The sequence below is a fragment of the Hippichthys cyanospilos genome, chromosome 4 (assembly GCF_059441005.1).
Source record: "Hippichthys cyanospilos isolate Australia breed blue-spotted pipefish chromosome 4, RoL_Hcya_1.0, whole genome shotgun sequence".
NCBI classification, from domain to species: Eukaryota; Metazoa; Chordata; class Actinopteri; order Syngnathiformes; family Syngnathidae; genus Hippichthys; species Hippichthys cyanospilos.
The window spans coordinates 16,414,719-16,430,561 of NC_142372.1; the positions used below are offsets into that span (position 1 = coordinate 16,414,719).

The 15,843-nt window shown below is 37.5% G+C and overlaps 2 protein-coding genes across 8 annotated transcripts in view; both read right to left on the minus strand.

Annotated features, from left to right (window-relative positions):
* Positions 1-1,777: 1,777 nt before the first annotated feature.
* Positions 1,778-7,258, minus strand: tmem9b (TMEM9 domain family, member B). Its single transcript, XM_088414146.1, has 5 exons — positions 7,029-7,258; positions 5,979-6,070; positions 5,782-5,890; positions 4,970-5,104; positions 1,778-2,730 (listed from the first exon to the last, which is right to left on the minus strand). The coding sequence occupies exons 1-5, from the start codon at positions 7,098-7,100 to the stop codon at positions 2,575-2,577; spliced, it is 564 nt and encodes a 187-aa protein (XP_088270272.1). The 5' UTR covers positions 7,101-7,258; the 3' UTR covers positions 1,778-2,574.
* A 695-nt stretch (positions 7,259-7,953) lies between these two features.
* Positions 7,954-15,843, minus strand: part of scube2 (signal peptide, CUB domain, EGF-like 2) — a 35,978-nt gene continuing 28,088 nt past the window's right edge. For all 7 annotated transcript variants that reach the window (XM_088413543.1, XM_088413548.1, XM_088413544.1 and 4 more), the window contains 6 exons: positions 12,919-13,086; positions 12,606-12,767; positions 12,334-12,531; positions 11,043-11,195; positions 10,870-10,949; positions 7,954-9,072 (listed from right to left, as the gene is read on the minus strand). In XM_088413543.1, the coding sequence (XP_088269669.1) occupies positions 8,926-9,072; positions 10,870-10,949; positions 11,043-11,195; positions 12,334-12,531; positions 12,606-12,767; positions 12,919-13,086 (908 nt within the window). In that variant the 3' untranslated portion in view covers positions 7,954-8,925. The remainder of the gene's footprint in view (positions 9,073-10,869; positions 10,950-11,042; positions 11,196-12,333; positions 12,532-12,605; positions 12,768-12,918; positions 13,087-15,843) is intronic.

A 15,843-nucleotide genomic window follows, 5' to 3' on the forward strand; every position in this document is an offset into this window, starting at 1 on the left:
ATATATATATATATATATATATAGATATATATATATATATATATATATATATATATATATATATATATATAGATATATAGATAGATATATAGATAGATAGATAGATACACACACACACACACACACACACACATATGGGGGGGTTGTTCTTTAAAATACCTTTTTAATTACTAATACTTTGCAAGGATAAGTAACTTTACTTGGTCACCACTCTGGTCAGTTAATGGAATAAAAGGTCAAACTAAACTGTTTCTGACAAACTTTTCCCTCAATTCAATGGACAGTGTGATCCTCCATCTGGTATATGCGCCTTGGGCACCAGGGGGAAATATAATATAGCAACTTGGTAAACAGTAGAAGTACTTCACAAAAGATGAAGAATACTGTACATTACATGCAGTTGAGTGCTGCTGCAGTTTGTTCAAATGTTCCACGCTGCAATTTGCTAGCCCATGGATGGCATAAACCTTTATTTGATCATAAACCTTTATTTGATCATTTTGAGTAATTTTACTCGGCAACATTCTTGCAGTATTTTAGCCAGGGGATGGCACACTGCTGGTAGTCTGATAACGAAGTGTTTGTGCCATGTTGAACTCTGACATGTTGTTCCCATCTGGGTGAGATTTCAGCTCCCTAGGGTCTTCTTTCACTGCTTTGATGTGAAACGCCTTTGATGTAAAGCTCAACGGATTGAACAAAATACCGCACAAGGGTTAAGATAGTGAACTTCAGGGCTAAATTGGGTTATTTGATTATTGTTTTATGTTTATGTCCTACCTTTACAAATGCACAACATTTTAGGTTTCATTTTTTGAATGATTTTAGTGTTATATAGAGAATTTGTAGATTCCACACATTTCCGCAATTTGCTGGAGCATTATGAGCTTCGGTTTTTGAAAAGCAAGGTACTGGATGCTGGAAATCACCTCAGGATTACGAAAGCATTTATCTTCTACTTTAGTAGTATAGCCAGCCCTGTTGTGTTCCCTTACAACTGATCATCTTCCTCCTCAATTCAAAGGTTGTAACAGTAATGCCAGATTGACACTTTTAAGGATTACAGGCGTTTTCTAATCTATTCCAATACCAGCACTTTTATGACTGAAAAGCAATTGGCAAGGAGGAAAAGGTGGCACGAATCCCAAAAAAGCGCCGCATTTGCTGGTGCATACTGATGAGGCGTCTGTTGTTACAAGGTGTCGGATCAACTTTAATGCTCAGCGTTCATCTCAGCTTGAAGCCGAATGAAGCAAAAAAAAAATAAAAAATCTGGGGAATAAAACAGCGTTTCACCGAGCAGGAAGTTTGATCACCCTAAAACACAGCCAAAGCAAACCGAGGGCTTTTCAACGCAAACAAATGGAATATTCTTGGCCAAGCAAGTCACCTGACCTCAACCCAAATGAGTACCACAAAATTGCAGTCGAGGGCTGGTGCCGCAGCCGAAAGGAGGCCACGCAGCAGTTGGTGACGTCCGGCGGGGTTTGACTTTTAAAAAAAAAAAAATCTGTGTGTAAATACCACTTGGTTTACAAAGTAGACTATGAAAATGAAACGTGGCTTAAAATCCTAAAGCACAAAGAGCAGAAGGGGGGGGGGGGGGGGTCTCCCCTTCAATCACAATCACGTGATTTTGTTTTTCAATCTATTGTGGTGATGCATAGGAAAATTCTCAAAATAGTGTGTGTCTGACAGATGACTAACAGATGTGACCTGGAGGGAAAGATTCTCGCGCAATTCACAAATCTGCGACGGCAAAGTGGCAACAATCACAAATATTCACGTACATTTATTTCAAAGTTTAAAGGTAGCACACATGTACAATGGTTAAGAACACTTTCAGAGGCCTCCCAAAAAGCAGTCATTATAAGAACTCCAGTGTGTTTCACCAGTGGTGGCTGTCCAAATACAGTGGACATGTTATTTAGGACTGACAAAAGGAAGTCACGTTAACTGAATTACAACGTTTATACATCTCAATCTCTATCATTAAGTTCACGTTAGGCATCATTGATTAACTTTCTGTCCAACGTGGAATCATCTGGTGGTTGTCATACATAGTTTAAAAAAAAAAAATTAAAATGTACAGATAAATAGCACAAGATTACCTAATCTTGCAACTAAGATCAGTGAAATGGTCAAACATTGTCATTTTAGATTGATATTAGCTATCACAAAAAAAAAACATACACTCATGAGATGCAGTATCTTCAGTCTGCATTTTATACTCAGAGAGCCTGTTTAGTGTGTAAAATATACGCGGGTAGCCCGGCTTTAAACCAATGTGCATTTATTTGTCACCGTTTCATGATATATTTTTTGGAGGTGTAGAGCCTTTGCACAGACGTTACGATTTATCATTGAACACAGTGCAACAATAGTAACACGGGGAAAAAAAAAATCTATAAAGTGTAATCTCTTGTGCTGTCACTTTTGATCTACTTTGTACATCAGATCGACACTCTAAAGGAGATACAAACCACAAAATGAAAAAAGGGAAGCTATACAAGTCACAGAATCCGTCACAGTGTGTTGTTTTTGTGTGTGTGTTTTTTTTTTTGTCCGCCACCTTTAACTGAGGACGACATGCCGGTCGAACACGGACTTTCTCTGCTCCTGGACCTGCCTCCTCCAGCGCTGCTGGGCATGCTCAACTTTGTTCAGCATGTTGGGTCGCGAGTGTGAGCGAGACAGAACGTTGTGAGCGTTTGCAAAAGGCTGCTGGTCCTGAAACCAAAGATGAGGGGAAGGAAAAATTGAAAGGTTCGGATATTACTTACTTTCTAGATGTATGACACAATGCTTCACATGCCAAAATTCATAACATAGCAAACTTCAAACTTTCTGAAAATGCTGCCCTCCGGTCAATAAAATAGTTTCACACACCCATATTCAAATAATATCCAAAACACGATCTTAAGGCCGTAAAAAATCATTAGCCTATTGCCATAAAAGAAATTCTATAGACGAGACGTTTATGCACAATAGTGGTTTTTGAGTCACTTTCGACTCAAAAGCAAAGAAAGCAAAGGAAACCCGGGTCAAAGATTGGATTAGTTCATGTTTACAGACAACATTTTTTCCATCAACTTAATATTCCACCGTGCTAATTTGCAAAGCTTAACGAGAGCCAAATACTCTCCAGAGGACAGTTTGTATATTCCCTGGAAGCGTTTGTGTAGTTCTGGTACTTTTTTTCCCCTAATAGAAGTGTTGACGACTCAAAAAAATTACATAAGTACAAACCCCCCCCCCAAAAAACACACACTTAACTACAGGTATTATGCAACAAATAATGAACAATAAGAAGAAGAAGAATTGTACCACAGTATATGTGATAGTAATATGATCTCCAGAAGGGACAAATAAAAACAGTTGGGATGCTCGTTTGGTAATAAATCCTGTCGAGATGCCAGTGAGCAGCTTTTGGCATGTCATAATGTTGCATGTTGTTTACACTCTCTTTTCAATTCCGTTTAAGTTAGATCCCCCCCCCCCCCCGGTCAAATTCGGGGTGACTCCCCACATGTTTAAACATTCAAACTGTAATATGATCAGCGGTGTTGCTGTATTCCAATACATTTTTGTTCTTCTTGTACTCTGCCAACTGAAACAACATAACAAAAAAAAAAAAAAAACAGTCATAGCTCCCTCTCTTTCAGCTTTTGGACAGTGGGTTGAGAGTTCTGCATAGCCTTGTGTTTGAGTCTCCTGGGCAGCATAGGTTTATGGGCTAGGGATCAAATAAGCATTGGAGGCGTGCTCATTGCTGAAAAGCTTGAATAAATGCATGCTTATTTGGATATGATAGCGTCTTGACTTACAAGTTTATATCACTCCGTGACTCACCGCGCAACTCTGTTTGCATCTCCTCATTGGAATGAATAATAATGCAATTTATCCACTGATCCCTTCTTTGTGTGTTGTACACGTGCCTTGGCCAGCAGGGGACAGTGTATGTACTACACAAACGTACCACACAAATGTGATGAAATGAAAAAGACTTGTGACTTGCAATTACAGTGCCCGTTCAGAGTCTTTTTAAACTGCCATTTTTGTCTTTGTTTGTACTGTTCATGATTACTGTGATAGCAGCGTTAGTTTTGTAGGTCTAGTCTTCATGCATTTACCTTCACGTGTTAACAGTTGTGTAGCATAATTCCATGTGGCAAATTTTAATGTTGTACAATGTACTTCGCAGTATTATTTTTTAAAGGGGAGGAATGCTGTGACGACTCCCATTTTGAAAGTTGGTCATTTTTCCTCCTCAGCCCAATTATTAAACAGTGAGGTCATACAAAAGTAAATATTAAACCTGTTCAATATTTAAATTTGCAAATCCTTTTAAGCGTGGTCTCCCAAGTAATCATTCACCATAATGTACACATGTAAGCGAACCCAACAAAGGAGCCCTGCAATCTTTGCACCGGTAGATTGTTTGACAAGTAAAGTAATTTGATTTCATTCGATTGCGCAGACGTACTGAATGCTGTTTCCAATGCTGGTACGTAAGAAGAGAGGCAAGACTGCATTGACAAACCCCCTCTAAATAATGAATGCGTTCTGATGAGAAGAAAACACTCGGCAAGTGCGCATGTGACAGGGCTCTCAAATGGATCCTCCAGTCAGCTCTCCCACACATCACAACTGATGCAGGCAGAGAGAATTACTCATAACTTCTTGCTACATCCCATTGTGATGGCTAAATCATTTTTCTGTTTAATCCAACAGAATATTTACATTTCAAACCAACAATCTTGTTAAACTTGATCTTGAAGTTTGATGAAGGGAAGAACTTAGTGTATACACACACGCCCTTTACAGTTAGGTGCTAGTTCAGTCAATGTTTAATTAAGAAAAATATCACATAAATATTGCTATTATACCATGGCCACTGGGCGGGGAGGGTCATGAGACTAATTTCATCTTGAAAATAACTTTGTGAGAAGGAGGTAAGATTACATACCCCGACATCGTCATCACTTTGAATGAGCTGCGAGTGGCCAAACAGACGTCTTTTCAAGATGGGCTCCAGAAGCGTCAGGTAGACCATGTAGAGGAGCAGCAGACCCAAAATGGACAAGTAGATTATGATGGTGACCTTAGGTGGAGAGATTTAGAAATTGTACGGATTAGACAGGTTGCAAAGGAGCATGAAATGTCTATACGTATTGTAGGTCATATGGACCATTTTGAGTAGAATGAATTGACATTTGCTGTACAAACAATAAGTCTATACAAATTATGTGACACGCACATCTAAAATTGAAACGACAAAACATGTAATTGGATCATATTTGAAACAGACAAAGGTTAATAAGAAAAATATCATTTGAAAATATTTCAATCAATACTAGGATAATTAAATAAAAAGTTAAAAAAAAAATATTTCCTTGGGCACTAGGGGGAATGTTATACATTTTTGTAATGATATACAAAAGAAAACCGCCTCTAAGGTCAGTCAATTCCAGTAGAATTGATCATTTCTCACAGGAAAAAAAAAGCCTTTTTCTAAAGTTAATATTGTCTATTGTCTGGTCCTTCATAGTCTAAGTTCAAATATTCAGTGTCTTAACGGTTACAACTAGCCTGACATTGATACTGGTTTTTTAGCCTATCTATGGCATTTTGCATTTGTGCATTAGCATTAAGAAATGACAATGATATTTCATGAAACAAAAAATAAAATGTAGTTTGAAAATGTAGGTTAGCATTTCTTATAATATTCAAGCAAGGAGAGAAGTACTGCATTTGTAGGCAAGTTGGTGTACAACTTACCTTAATAGTGTCTGAACTTCTCTCCTCATATTTACACTCACAACGCAAACAGTATGCCTCCACATCTTTTCCATCCACCGGCATTGGTTCCACTACATGCAGACAGTTACTGGAAAAGTAGGGGGAGAAAAACACATTTTTGACATTCGCGTCGGAAAAACAAGCATCATGAAGAAAAGAAAAAGCACTGAGCATACCAGTCTTTAAGAGACACGTTCTGGTTGTAGATCTGTCCTGCGATTTCTCTGTAAGGTGGACAAATGCATTTGCAACGGATGTCTTCCGCATTCTGTAAAGAAATTATGATTTGGCATCATTCGACTTCTATTTCTTTCACATCTCTTTCTGTAATTGATTTAAATATTAAAAAGATTCATACTCAGACCATGAAAAGAATGTCTTTCCAAAGTTTACAAGATTCTGCCAATGGACAGAACTGTCATACAGAAGTGGAACACAGTACTTGGAGAAAAGCTACTACAAGAAACTCAAATTTCTCCTAGTGCAATTAATTATATTACTAATGAAAGCAAAGTGTGTAATCCTACATTGACTTCAGATATTTGGAAAAAAAAATGCACAAATGGTTCTCCATCAAAGTGTTAAGACAACATCGGCAACCAGTACGAGAAAAACAAGTCCAGTGAGTGAGGAAAACAGTGCATTAGTTGACAACTCTGTGTTGTTAGTAGTCCTACAAATGTGCAAAAACGTTAGACAAAAAAAAAAAAAAAACATTAATAGAGCACATTACAAGTAAGACACACTCGTTCTATAGTATGTCAAATTGCTTAATTAGAAAGCACATACTGATAGCTGGTTGTCAACGATACCACTTAACCTATATGGTCCATCTGGTTTTCCTAAGGCGAGCAGGACAGCTTTAATGTTCACCAGGTGAAAGGTTCTTGGCACCAGTACTTACAGATATAAAGCTCATTGTAAGAATGGTACTTGGAGCATGCTGACTAAATTTACTACAAAGGTTTGCTAAGGAGTAACACGTAGTTGTCATACTAGTTGGCCAAACAGCTTCTACTAAGATGTAGAAATGTACTTCCTTCCAAACAATGAATAGATGTACAGAAAAAATGAAATTATAATACTGAAAATACTGAACTTGAATAAATAGTTGATATTTGATTTTATTTATCTGGTATCGCCCATTCAACATAACGCATTTATGAGAGGTGATAACGTACGTGGTTAAAACATGCATTCCCCGTCTAAGCTAGCGTTAGCCTTACCTTCGCTGTCACTCCGCTTAAAAGCAAAAAACACACAGAGACAAAAATCCGTAGAAGGATCACGGCCTCCATTTTAAAAACATGTAGTGCACAGATAATAGGAGGTAAACGGATTCAACGCAGAACGCCGATCAAAGTGTTATCCCGTTAACGAACGGCTAGGTTAGCCATGATGTTAACACATCGATAAATAAGCAGCCTTGCAGCAGCTGACATTGAGCTTCCGGAACATGGCAACCAGTTTCCGTCTATCCTACTCAATTAATTGCTTTGAATAATTTCAGCGGGCGGTAATAGATCGGTATTTCTACCCCCAAAAGTATTGATACATATAACCGATTAATGAGGCATAGATTGATGTAAAATTACATCATCATCTTTATTTTGTATTTCATTATTTTGTACGATTGTAAGAACAGACGAGTAGCGTTAAACTCCGACTGTTCTTGGATAACGTCGTAAGCAAACAATCAAACCCAGTGATTATTACTCGAAGTTATCGATCATATCACAATTTTTTTAAAGTATTTTATTTTTCAAATTATCATCCTTTTAGAAAATGTATAGCGAATAGGCTTTATTGTAATTATTACAGTTAGAGATATGTAAATGAATTGTTGGAATACCGTTTTTAAAAATGGGTTTTATTACTTCAAAGTAAAAAAAAAAAATAGCACAAAAAATATGTTTTCAGAGAATAACAAGATTTTGAAAGAAAAATTAAAACCACTAATAATACTTTTTAGCTAATACTTATGAGGACCGAGGCAAAGGGTTAATTCCTAAAAAATATATTTAATATTATTCGTAGATTAAATATTATCGAAGCCACTGTAACATTATGCAGTTTGAATATGTGCAGTAGTCCTGAGTACACTTAGTTAAAAAAAAAAAACTACGTGCAGAACAAATGAAGAAAAATACGTTAAGGTTTCTATCTTTATTTACAGCATAGGAGATGTACAAAACCATAAAAATATACACACACAAACACACAAATTGTCTATGACAGGTGAGTAGCTCACTTCTATTTTACAAGACTTTTTCAGTGACGTACCTCATTTTACTCTGAAGCATGTCATTCTATCACATGCTCTCAATTGTCAAGAGTTTACAGCTTTCTTTGGTTGTTGGCTCACAATAAAAATAAAATCTGGAGGAGTTGAGGTGCCCTGATTCAAATTATTCTCTCAAGTAATTTCCCATTAAGTGGCAACTTCTGAATGAGAGTTGCAGTACTATATTGTCAAGCATGTCATCACTACCATACCACACCTAAAACTTTTTACATCATATACAAACCATTCATCGGGATAATTGCTTTTTGTGTTACCACTACTTTCATTGTAGTGCTCAAGTTCTCAAAAACAACATTTGCACTATCATTGTTCCTCTCATTGTGTATCTGTGTCACTTGTAAAAGTAGCCTATGTTAAAACTACATACACACTCTATATACAAAGTCACTGAGTTTCAGTACGTTTACTTTGCTACTCACCGTCAGCAAATATCTTCTGGATTTATAATGCGCAGATCGAGCAATATTCAATTAGATGAATACAGATTAAGATGAAAATACAGAAGGCTCGTCAAACATCATAATGAGACGAATACATCTAAAAAGAGGTTATACAGGTAATGTAGTTGCTCTGAATTAATACCAATGCAAAGTGGCAGAAGTGATCCTGATGCTCTTATCGAGGACAGAATATTCCCCTGCTAAGAAGTCCAGTTCAAAAGTCTGCTCTCTTTCCTTTCATTTCTCCTCACGATGGCTTGCGTCAGTTACACCATTCGCTTCATTATTAAGCATATACAGTAAGAGAAACCATTGAAACTGGACAAATGTTGGGGGTTGCTTTAACTATTCATCAGCACGCCATCATTCGGCATTTCCTTACGGACGAAGGAACCTCAGGACTTTGGAGCGCAGGAAGCGGATGAAGGATTTGGGGAACATTTCTCGGGATTCTTGTGCCGTGTAGTTGAAGAAGTTTTGTGGGTGAGCCAGAACGTCGAACAAAGCCTTCATGAGTTTCTTGTCCTGATGTAAGGTCATAGAGGGAAAATATGACAAAAGCAAAAACTAGCGCATACAATTGCAATCAACATTTCGGTTGATGAATGTGATAGTCACTTGTGACAGAAAGATTCTGCAGCATACATACACACTTGGAAAGTTCTTTTGTTGCACCAAAAAGTCAAAAGCCTTCCAAAATTCAGAAAAAAATTATCATAAATAAATGATCATTTTATCTGACATCAGCAAATTTTGAGGTAAGATAAAGTACGATATTAGACCTTTGCCAATAAAAAAATAACCTAAAAAATGAGGTGAAGATTAGAAATCACCAAAAACTACTAGTGTCCCATCACCTCATTTGCTCGGATTTCGTCTCCGTACATCACAACCACTGGGAGGCGTATTTCCGTAATCTCTTCGGATTATTATGATATGTTGTAATATATCAACATAACAGCGGTGACATTTCCCATTTTGTACTGTGGTTGTGGTTGGCAGATGTGTAGAACAGCACCGTATGGTTAATAAATGTTTTGCAAGTTACGAAGAAGCATAAATTTGAAGTAACTCGGTGCACATTTCAGTACACATTTCAACACACGTCTTGTGAAATGCTACCTTATAATCAAAGCCTTGCAATATTATCTTTTGTGAAAACAGTACTTTGTGTGTTGGATGTGAAAAGATGTTGTTAATATTGTGGCCAGTTTGTACATTGTAATATTTCAGCTTCAGGGGAGAACAAGAGACTGCTTCATCCTGAATTTGTGGTGGGCCTCTGGAGAAGCTGGCGGTGTGGTGCTGCTCCAAACCAAAACATATTTGCTCTTGTGGCTTGTACAGGACGGCAGCTCGGCTTTGCATGGATGTCTTCATCCACATGAGAACAAGCACTCGAGAATTGCTCAAATTTAACTGAAACACGAGTTTTGTTTAGTTTTTATTCTTCTTATTAAAATAAATCCTGAAAATGTTTCTTCTGTTGGCATGAACTGATTGTAGTTTCATCTGCTACCAAGAGAGGGCAGTGCCCCCTTATATAAACAAACAAACAAAATTAAAAAGAGAAATGTCTTATTTATGGTTCTCACTTTTTTTCACCAAGTACCACCTCACACAAGGTGGAGGTTTTCAACCGTAATAGTGTATTTGATGTATTTGTTAGCCACATAATATGCACGGTGTGAACACAATTACAACATCTCAAAAGGGACAAATTAAAAACTGATTATGCAATGATCATATGCTAGTGATTCAATTCAAATGACCGCTACCACAGTTAAAATAAAAACGGTATCTAAAAAAAATGATGTTCTTAAAAGCTATAGTGAATGTTTGGTTCTTGGAAGATAAGTACAACTGAACTGTATGGGATTGGATTTAAAAAAGGAAAAATGTAGGCACTGTAATATTACTCCACTGTTTACACATTTATACATTTTAGCTTACCACAACTGGTAGTCATACTATGTCTTAAAAACTATATTGAATTTTTTTTTTTTTTTTTAGTTAGTTAAATAAATGTTTATGTAAAAACGAATATCTTTAAATCATTAAATATAAATTTATTGTATCTAAAAGAGAAATTCAATTCAATTGTACTCAACAAATTTATTTAACTGGATTAAAATAAACACTCAAGTCACTGTACCATTATGCAATTCAGTCATTCTTTTGCATACCACCAGAGACAGCCCGCCCACCACAAGTGGTACATGTATAACAAAAAAAAAAAAAACACTGGTCGTTTTTAGGTGGCGATAGGTATTGATAAGGTGCCATGGTCGCGGTGAAAAAAAAAAAAGATTTCATGCATACCTTTAGAATCTCTTGATGATTTTCTGACGCATATAACCTCCCGTCCCTTACGATGTCCTCTATCAATTCTTGGTAGTCCTCTGAAAGAAAAGTCCATTAAAAAAGTCGTAGAGAGCATCTGAGTATAAAAGAAAAAGTTGCCAATTAATGGAACAAGATTCCCCCCCTCTCACCATCATATGTAACATATGGGACTTGGAAACCCTTCCCGCTGTTCCCCTCATTGGATCGGAATTGAATCCAGAGCCTCTTTGAGCGAGAGGTGAAAGCGATGGGACGCTCGTATGTCTGGCACGTTTCGTAGGTCGTCACAGAGTTTAACAGAGCTATGAAATTCAACCATGAAACACGTCACTACATGTGCAGATTAGAATTATTTATTCATCCATTCATTCACTTTCTATAGCAGTCCTCAATTAGGGTTGAACTGCTGAGGCTTTTGAGCAGGGCTAAAACTACACCCAGTGATGCACCCAAACCTAGAACAAGTAGGCTGTGATTGTATTTGTACAAACAAAACAAGGTGAAACTGAATTTAATTTCTTTCAAATAGACACCCTTTCTTTTGATTACTGCTTTGTACACTCGAGGCATTCTTTTGGTGATTTTCAAGAGAAAGTCACCTAAAATGGTTTCCACTTCACAGGTGTACCGTGTCCGGTTTAGTGGGATTTCATGCTTATCAATGGAGTTAGGCGATCAGTTGTGTTGTGCAAAAGACAGGCTAATGCATAGACATCACCCCTAGTGGACAACTGTTAAAAGTCATAATGTGAACAAATATACAGTAATAATTTAACTAAATGTACTTTCTTAGATTATTTAACTCTTGAATAATCATTTAATTATGTAGAAAATGTCTTTGTTGGTGCATATTAGTATCGTTCTATTTTTGTTTTTCTTAAAGGGCAGCTTTAGCGTGAATGGTTAATCTTCCAACAAGCTCGGTTTATGCATTATTTAATCAGTAGATTGAAATTTCATCCATTTGTTACAGAACAATCATTAAATAAGGATGTTCAAAACGCACCGCAAAAATGGGCAACATGACACAACTTCGCCATTGAAAATTATTTTACTTACACTGCTTATAAAAAACAAAAGCAGCAATCAATTGGCAACAACATTGCATGTAGACCTCTCTAATAATGGCCACTTCAACTATGATCAGCTTCTCTGTCGCTAACATTTATGAGAATGAGGGCCGACTGCCCGAGGACTGCTGGGATAGGCACAGGCTAAAAGATAATGAGGATATGAAGTGGTACACAAGCTGACCAGTCGGTATATTTTCAGACAATAATAGTATCTCTTTAATGTTTTTTTTTTTTTAAATAAACCGGTTTCCACCTCACCTACACGTATGATGTTTTTCTTGCTTTTTGTATTCAAACATTTGTTGGAGAAAACAAGCAAATTTAAGCCTCAGTGCAATGAAGTGAACAGCCCGACACAAAGACTCACCGCTTTTCCTCATGACTAAGTAGTCGCCACACTCATCCTCGATGGGCAGGAAGATTTCCGGGACTACAATAAGAATCCTGCGTTTGGGCGGCGGATTGATGGTCCACGTGCACTCCACATTGGCGGGGTAGTTGCCGGGATAGTTGGGGGACTCGATGTAGCCAGTGAAGTCCCCCAGCTCGCCTCCACATTGTCTGTCTGCAAAAAGACGCTGTTTTCTCAACTGTTTGTTTATTCGGCCGATCAAAATGCTTAATTGTGCACAAGCATACTTTTGCACTGCATAATGCTGGTGGAGCCATCAAAATCAGTTGAGGTGTTTCCAGGACAGGCGACGCAATAGTTCTGGCCAAACTCCACCTGAAAGGTGCCCGTGGGGCAACGGATGCAGCGGTGCGTTGTTGTGTTGTAGTAATGGCCCGGAGAGCATTGAACTGCAAGCATCACATCGCAGCCGTTAGTCAATCAAGTTCTTTACCAAGTCACATCTTTTTTGCTGTCCTCAGCTGATGGAGTTAAAAACTGTGGAATTTCAGAAGTATAAATCCAAATTGCACTTATAAGACAGAAGAACACGAAGCACACCTTTGGTCTCACATTCTTGAAAGGTGACGGCGCCACTACGCTTGGTGACCAGGTTACCTCCACAAGGGAAGCAGGTGGTACGTCCCACTTCTGGCTGGTACGAGCCCAGAGGACACAGCAAGCATGGGGTGAAGCCGTCATGGGAGAACTGACCCGGGGGGCACTGACCTGAACACACAGACGCGTCATAAGTTTAGCAAGAACGTATTCTTGTTAGGACTCATGTGTTGAAACTGCTTCCATGAAAACAAGAAAGCAGATGTTGGATGAATAATCTTCTTCTTCTTTTTTTTATCTCCAATCTCAAGACACATAGTAGCTGCTGAGTGACTAATACAAAGTAGGCGCCTTTGGGAGTGCACAGATAAATCTTCTTGTTTAGTCTGTCAGGGGAGATGTGGATTTAAGCTATGGCATCACGCCACACGCTGAGTGCGATAACGACAGGAGGGGAGACCAAAACATGGTTGTTCTCCCTCAGAAGATAAGCTCACCCGTAAACTTGGCTTCTTTGAGCTTGCACAAAACAGTGAATGTCTGACAGAGATTTTTTTATCGAGGCACCGTCGCAGCATGTGTGGTTTCTCATCATGAAAAAATTTGTTACAAGCCGGCTTTTGTGGTGCCCAGCTTTATCACCTTACTGTAAACTTCCATTCATTCACATTATCAAATAATAATCTTAAATGCACCTCAGTCCAGCATTCTTACACTGAATTCGGTTTGGTGCCTTGTGAGGTCATTTAAGGACTTAGAAGAAAATGAAATGCATTTTTCGTTGCAAGATGTTAGTTTTAAATTATGTGGCCTTTGTAACTACAGTATAATGGTAAAATTGGAGAAATAATTTCAAAAGGTCCGGAGCACTTCAGCTGGTTCTCCCGGGGATTTTAAGTCACTTTTTTTTTTTATAGCTATATTTATGGTCATGACTGTGAGAACTATGTAAATGGATAATGACCTTGTCATATTATTACTTCACAATCTCTCCATTTCAATTATTTTTTTACATCTTTGTAAATTTTCCTCATTCATATGTTTAATTTGAAGGGATACTAAACTTAGCAGTAGAGGGGTGGAAATCGTTGACTGTCTCACAATTCGATTTGATTCCAATTTTGGGGTTTCTGATTCAATTCAGAATCAATTTTTGATTCAAAATTATTTTCAAATTAAGCGATTCCATTCAATCAAAAATGCTTTCTGCTTTAATCGACATGTGCTAAGAACCAATACGTCAGTCTGCTTCGCAAGGCAGAATAACAAATGGAGACAGTGTCACTGTTTTTTGTTTTACATTTGCTTGGGAAGTTTTGATCTAAAAGAAGCATGCCTTTTCCCACAAAAATAACATGTGGACAACTACTTCTCTTTGAAGCTAGCTATAAAATGCATAGCTTTTATAGTACCAAATGACAAAACAAAAATAAAAACAAGGTAGAACAAGGTACATCGTCATTTCACGGGAAATTGCAGTAATAAAATATTAGGTGAAAAACTGTTGCCCATATCAAACATATTAGAATTTTGTTATGACCAACAAGATATGATTTTTTTTTTTTTTTTTTTTTTTTTAAATGAGCAGCTAAATTCAGGGCATGAACGTGTGCTTGTTTGTTCATCTTGGAGCAGATCAGTTTGCGTACATTGTTTTTTACTTGAACTTGTTTTGTTTTATTTTTATCAATTTTTTGGGCAAATCAAGTCAACATACTGTTTAAACATACAGGCAGGGTCGACACATTTTTTACCAGGCAGTAATAATAGGGATGGGACAAGATCTGCTTTTTTGTTTGTTTTTTTTTAAGCCTTTTGGACCAGAACATGGGGAGAATGCACTACCTGTCAGCCAAATGGTGTGAAAAGGCCAGTCAATTGGTCAAGTTAGCTCCTCTTCACCTTGGCTGAGGCATAGGGAAGAAATAATTGGTGTTTTATACTATCCCTTTTCTCGTAACCATTTGGATTTCAAGGCAGACTGAAGTCCTGAGAGACCTGAGGCAGATTCCACCAGGAAGCCCATCCAATTACTAACCAGGCCCGACCCTGAAAAGCTTTCGAATGTCAGGATACTATGGCCGTACGCCTTCATGTTTTTCAAGTGACATTTTTTTTTTTTTTTGTCTAAACTTCTTTCCCACAAGTAGTACGATGTCATGCGATCAACTAACACTACCTCTGTGGTCAGGTGGATCGCGGTTGACGCATTGAGCACCACTGCATTAAATGCTTGTAAAATGAAGTCAAATTGCTCTTTTAGTACAGACTTTCTACCGAAATGAGCACAACAAATCAATCTAGCAACAAACAGAGGTGGCTTCATCTTTTTGTTGGGCCGCATAAACTGATGTGGAGGGATGGATCTCACTCTCGAGCCTTGAGTTTGACTGAGTGGACTTCCTATAGTGGCGTCTAAAAGAGTCAATTGCAGTTTTGTTTTATTTAACTTGAGTTCAATACATACGCATTTAACCTTAATATACTAACTGGAAATTAAATTCTGGTACAGTTTTTCTTTAACCGTCACGCTTTCTTTTGACTTAAAACAACAAATTCTGATTGAAGCATTAATTTAGGTATATTTTCATTTTCATAAACTTTGCTCAATTAATATTAAAGTATATCATGTCACAGTAGTTTACACTAACATTTAATATTAGGGGTATCCCGATAAAAAATTTCCACTTCCAATACAATAAAGATACTGCAACCGAGAGTACTGTTCAATACCGATATTGATACCATTATGATATGATACATTTTTATTATTTTATTATGAAATGTTAGAAGAGGGTTGGTCAAATGATACTCATCAAAAAAAGAAGAATAGTCAGCAACAGGAGAACATTTAAATGTGCATGCTAGATTCCGGTGCTGTTGTTACAGAAAAACAGGAGCAGATTCCAGAATGGAATGCTTGTGAAA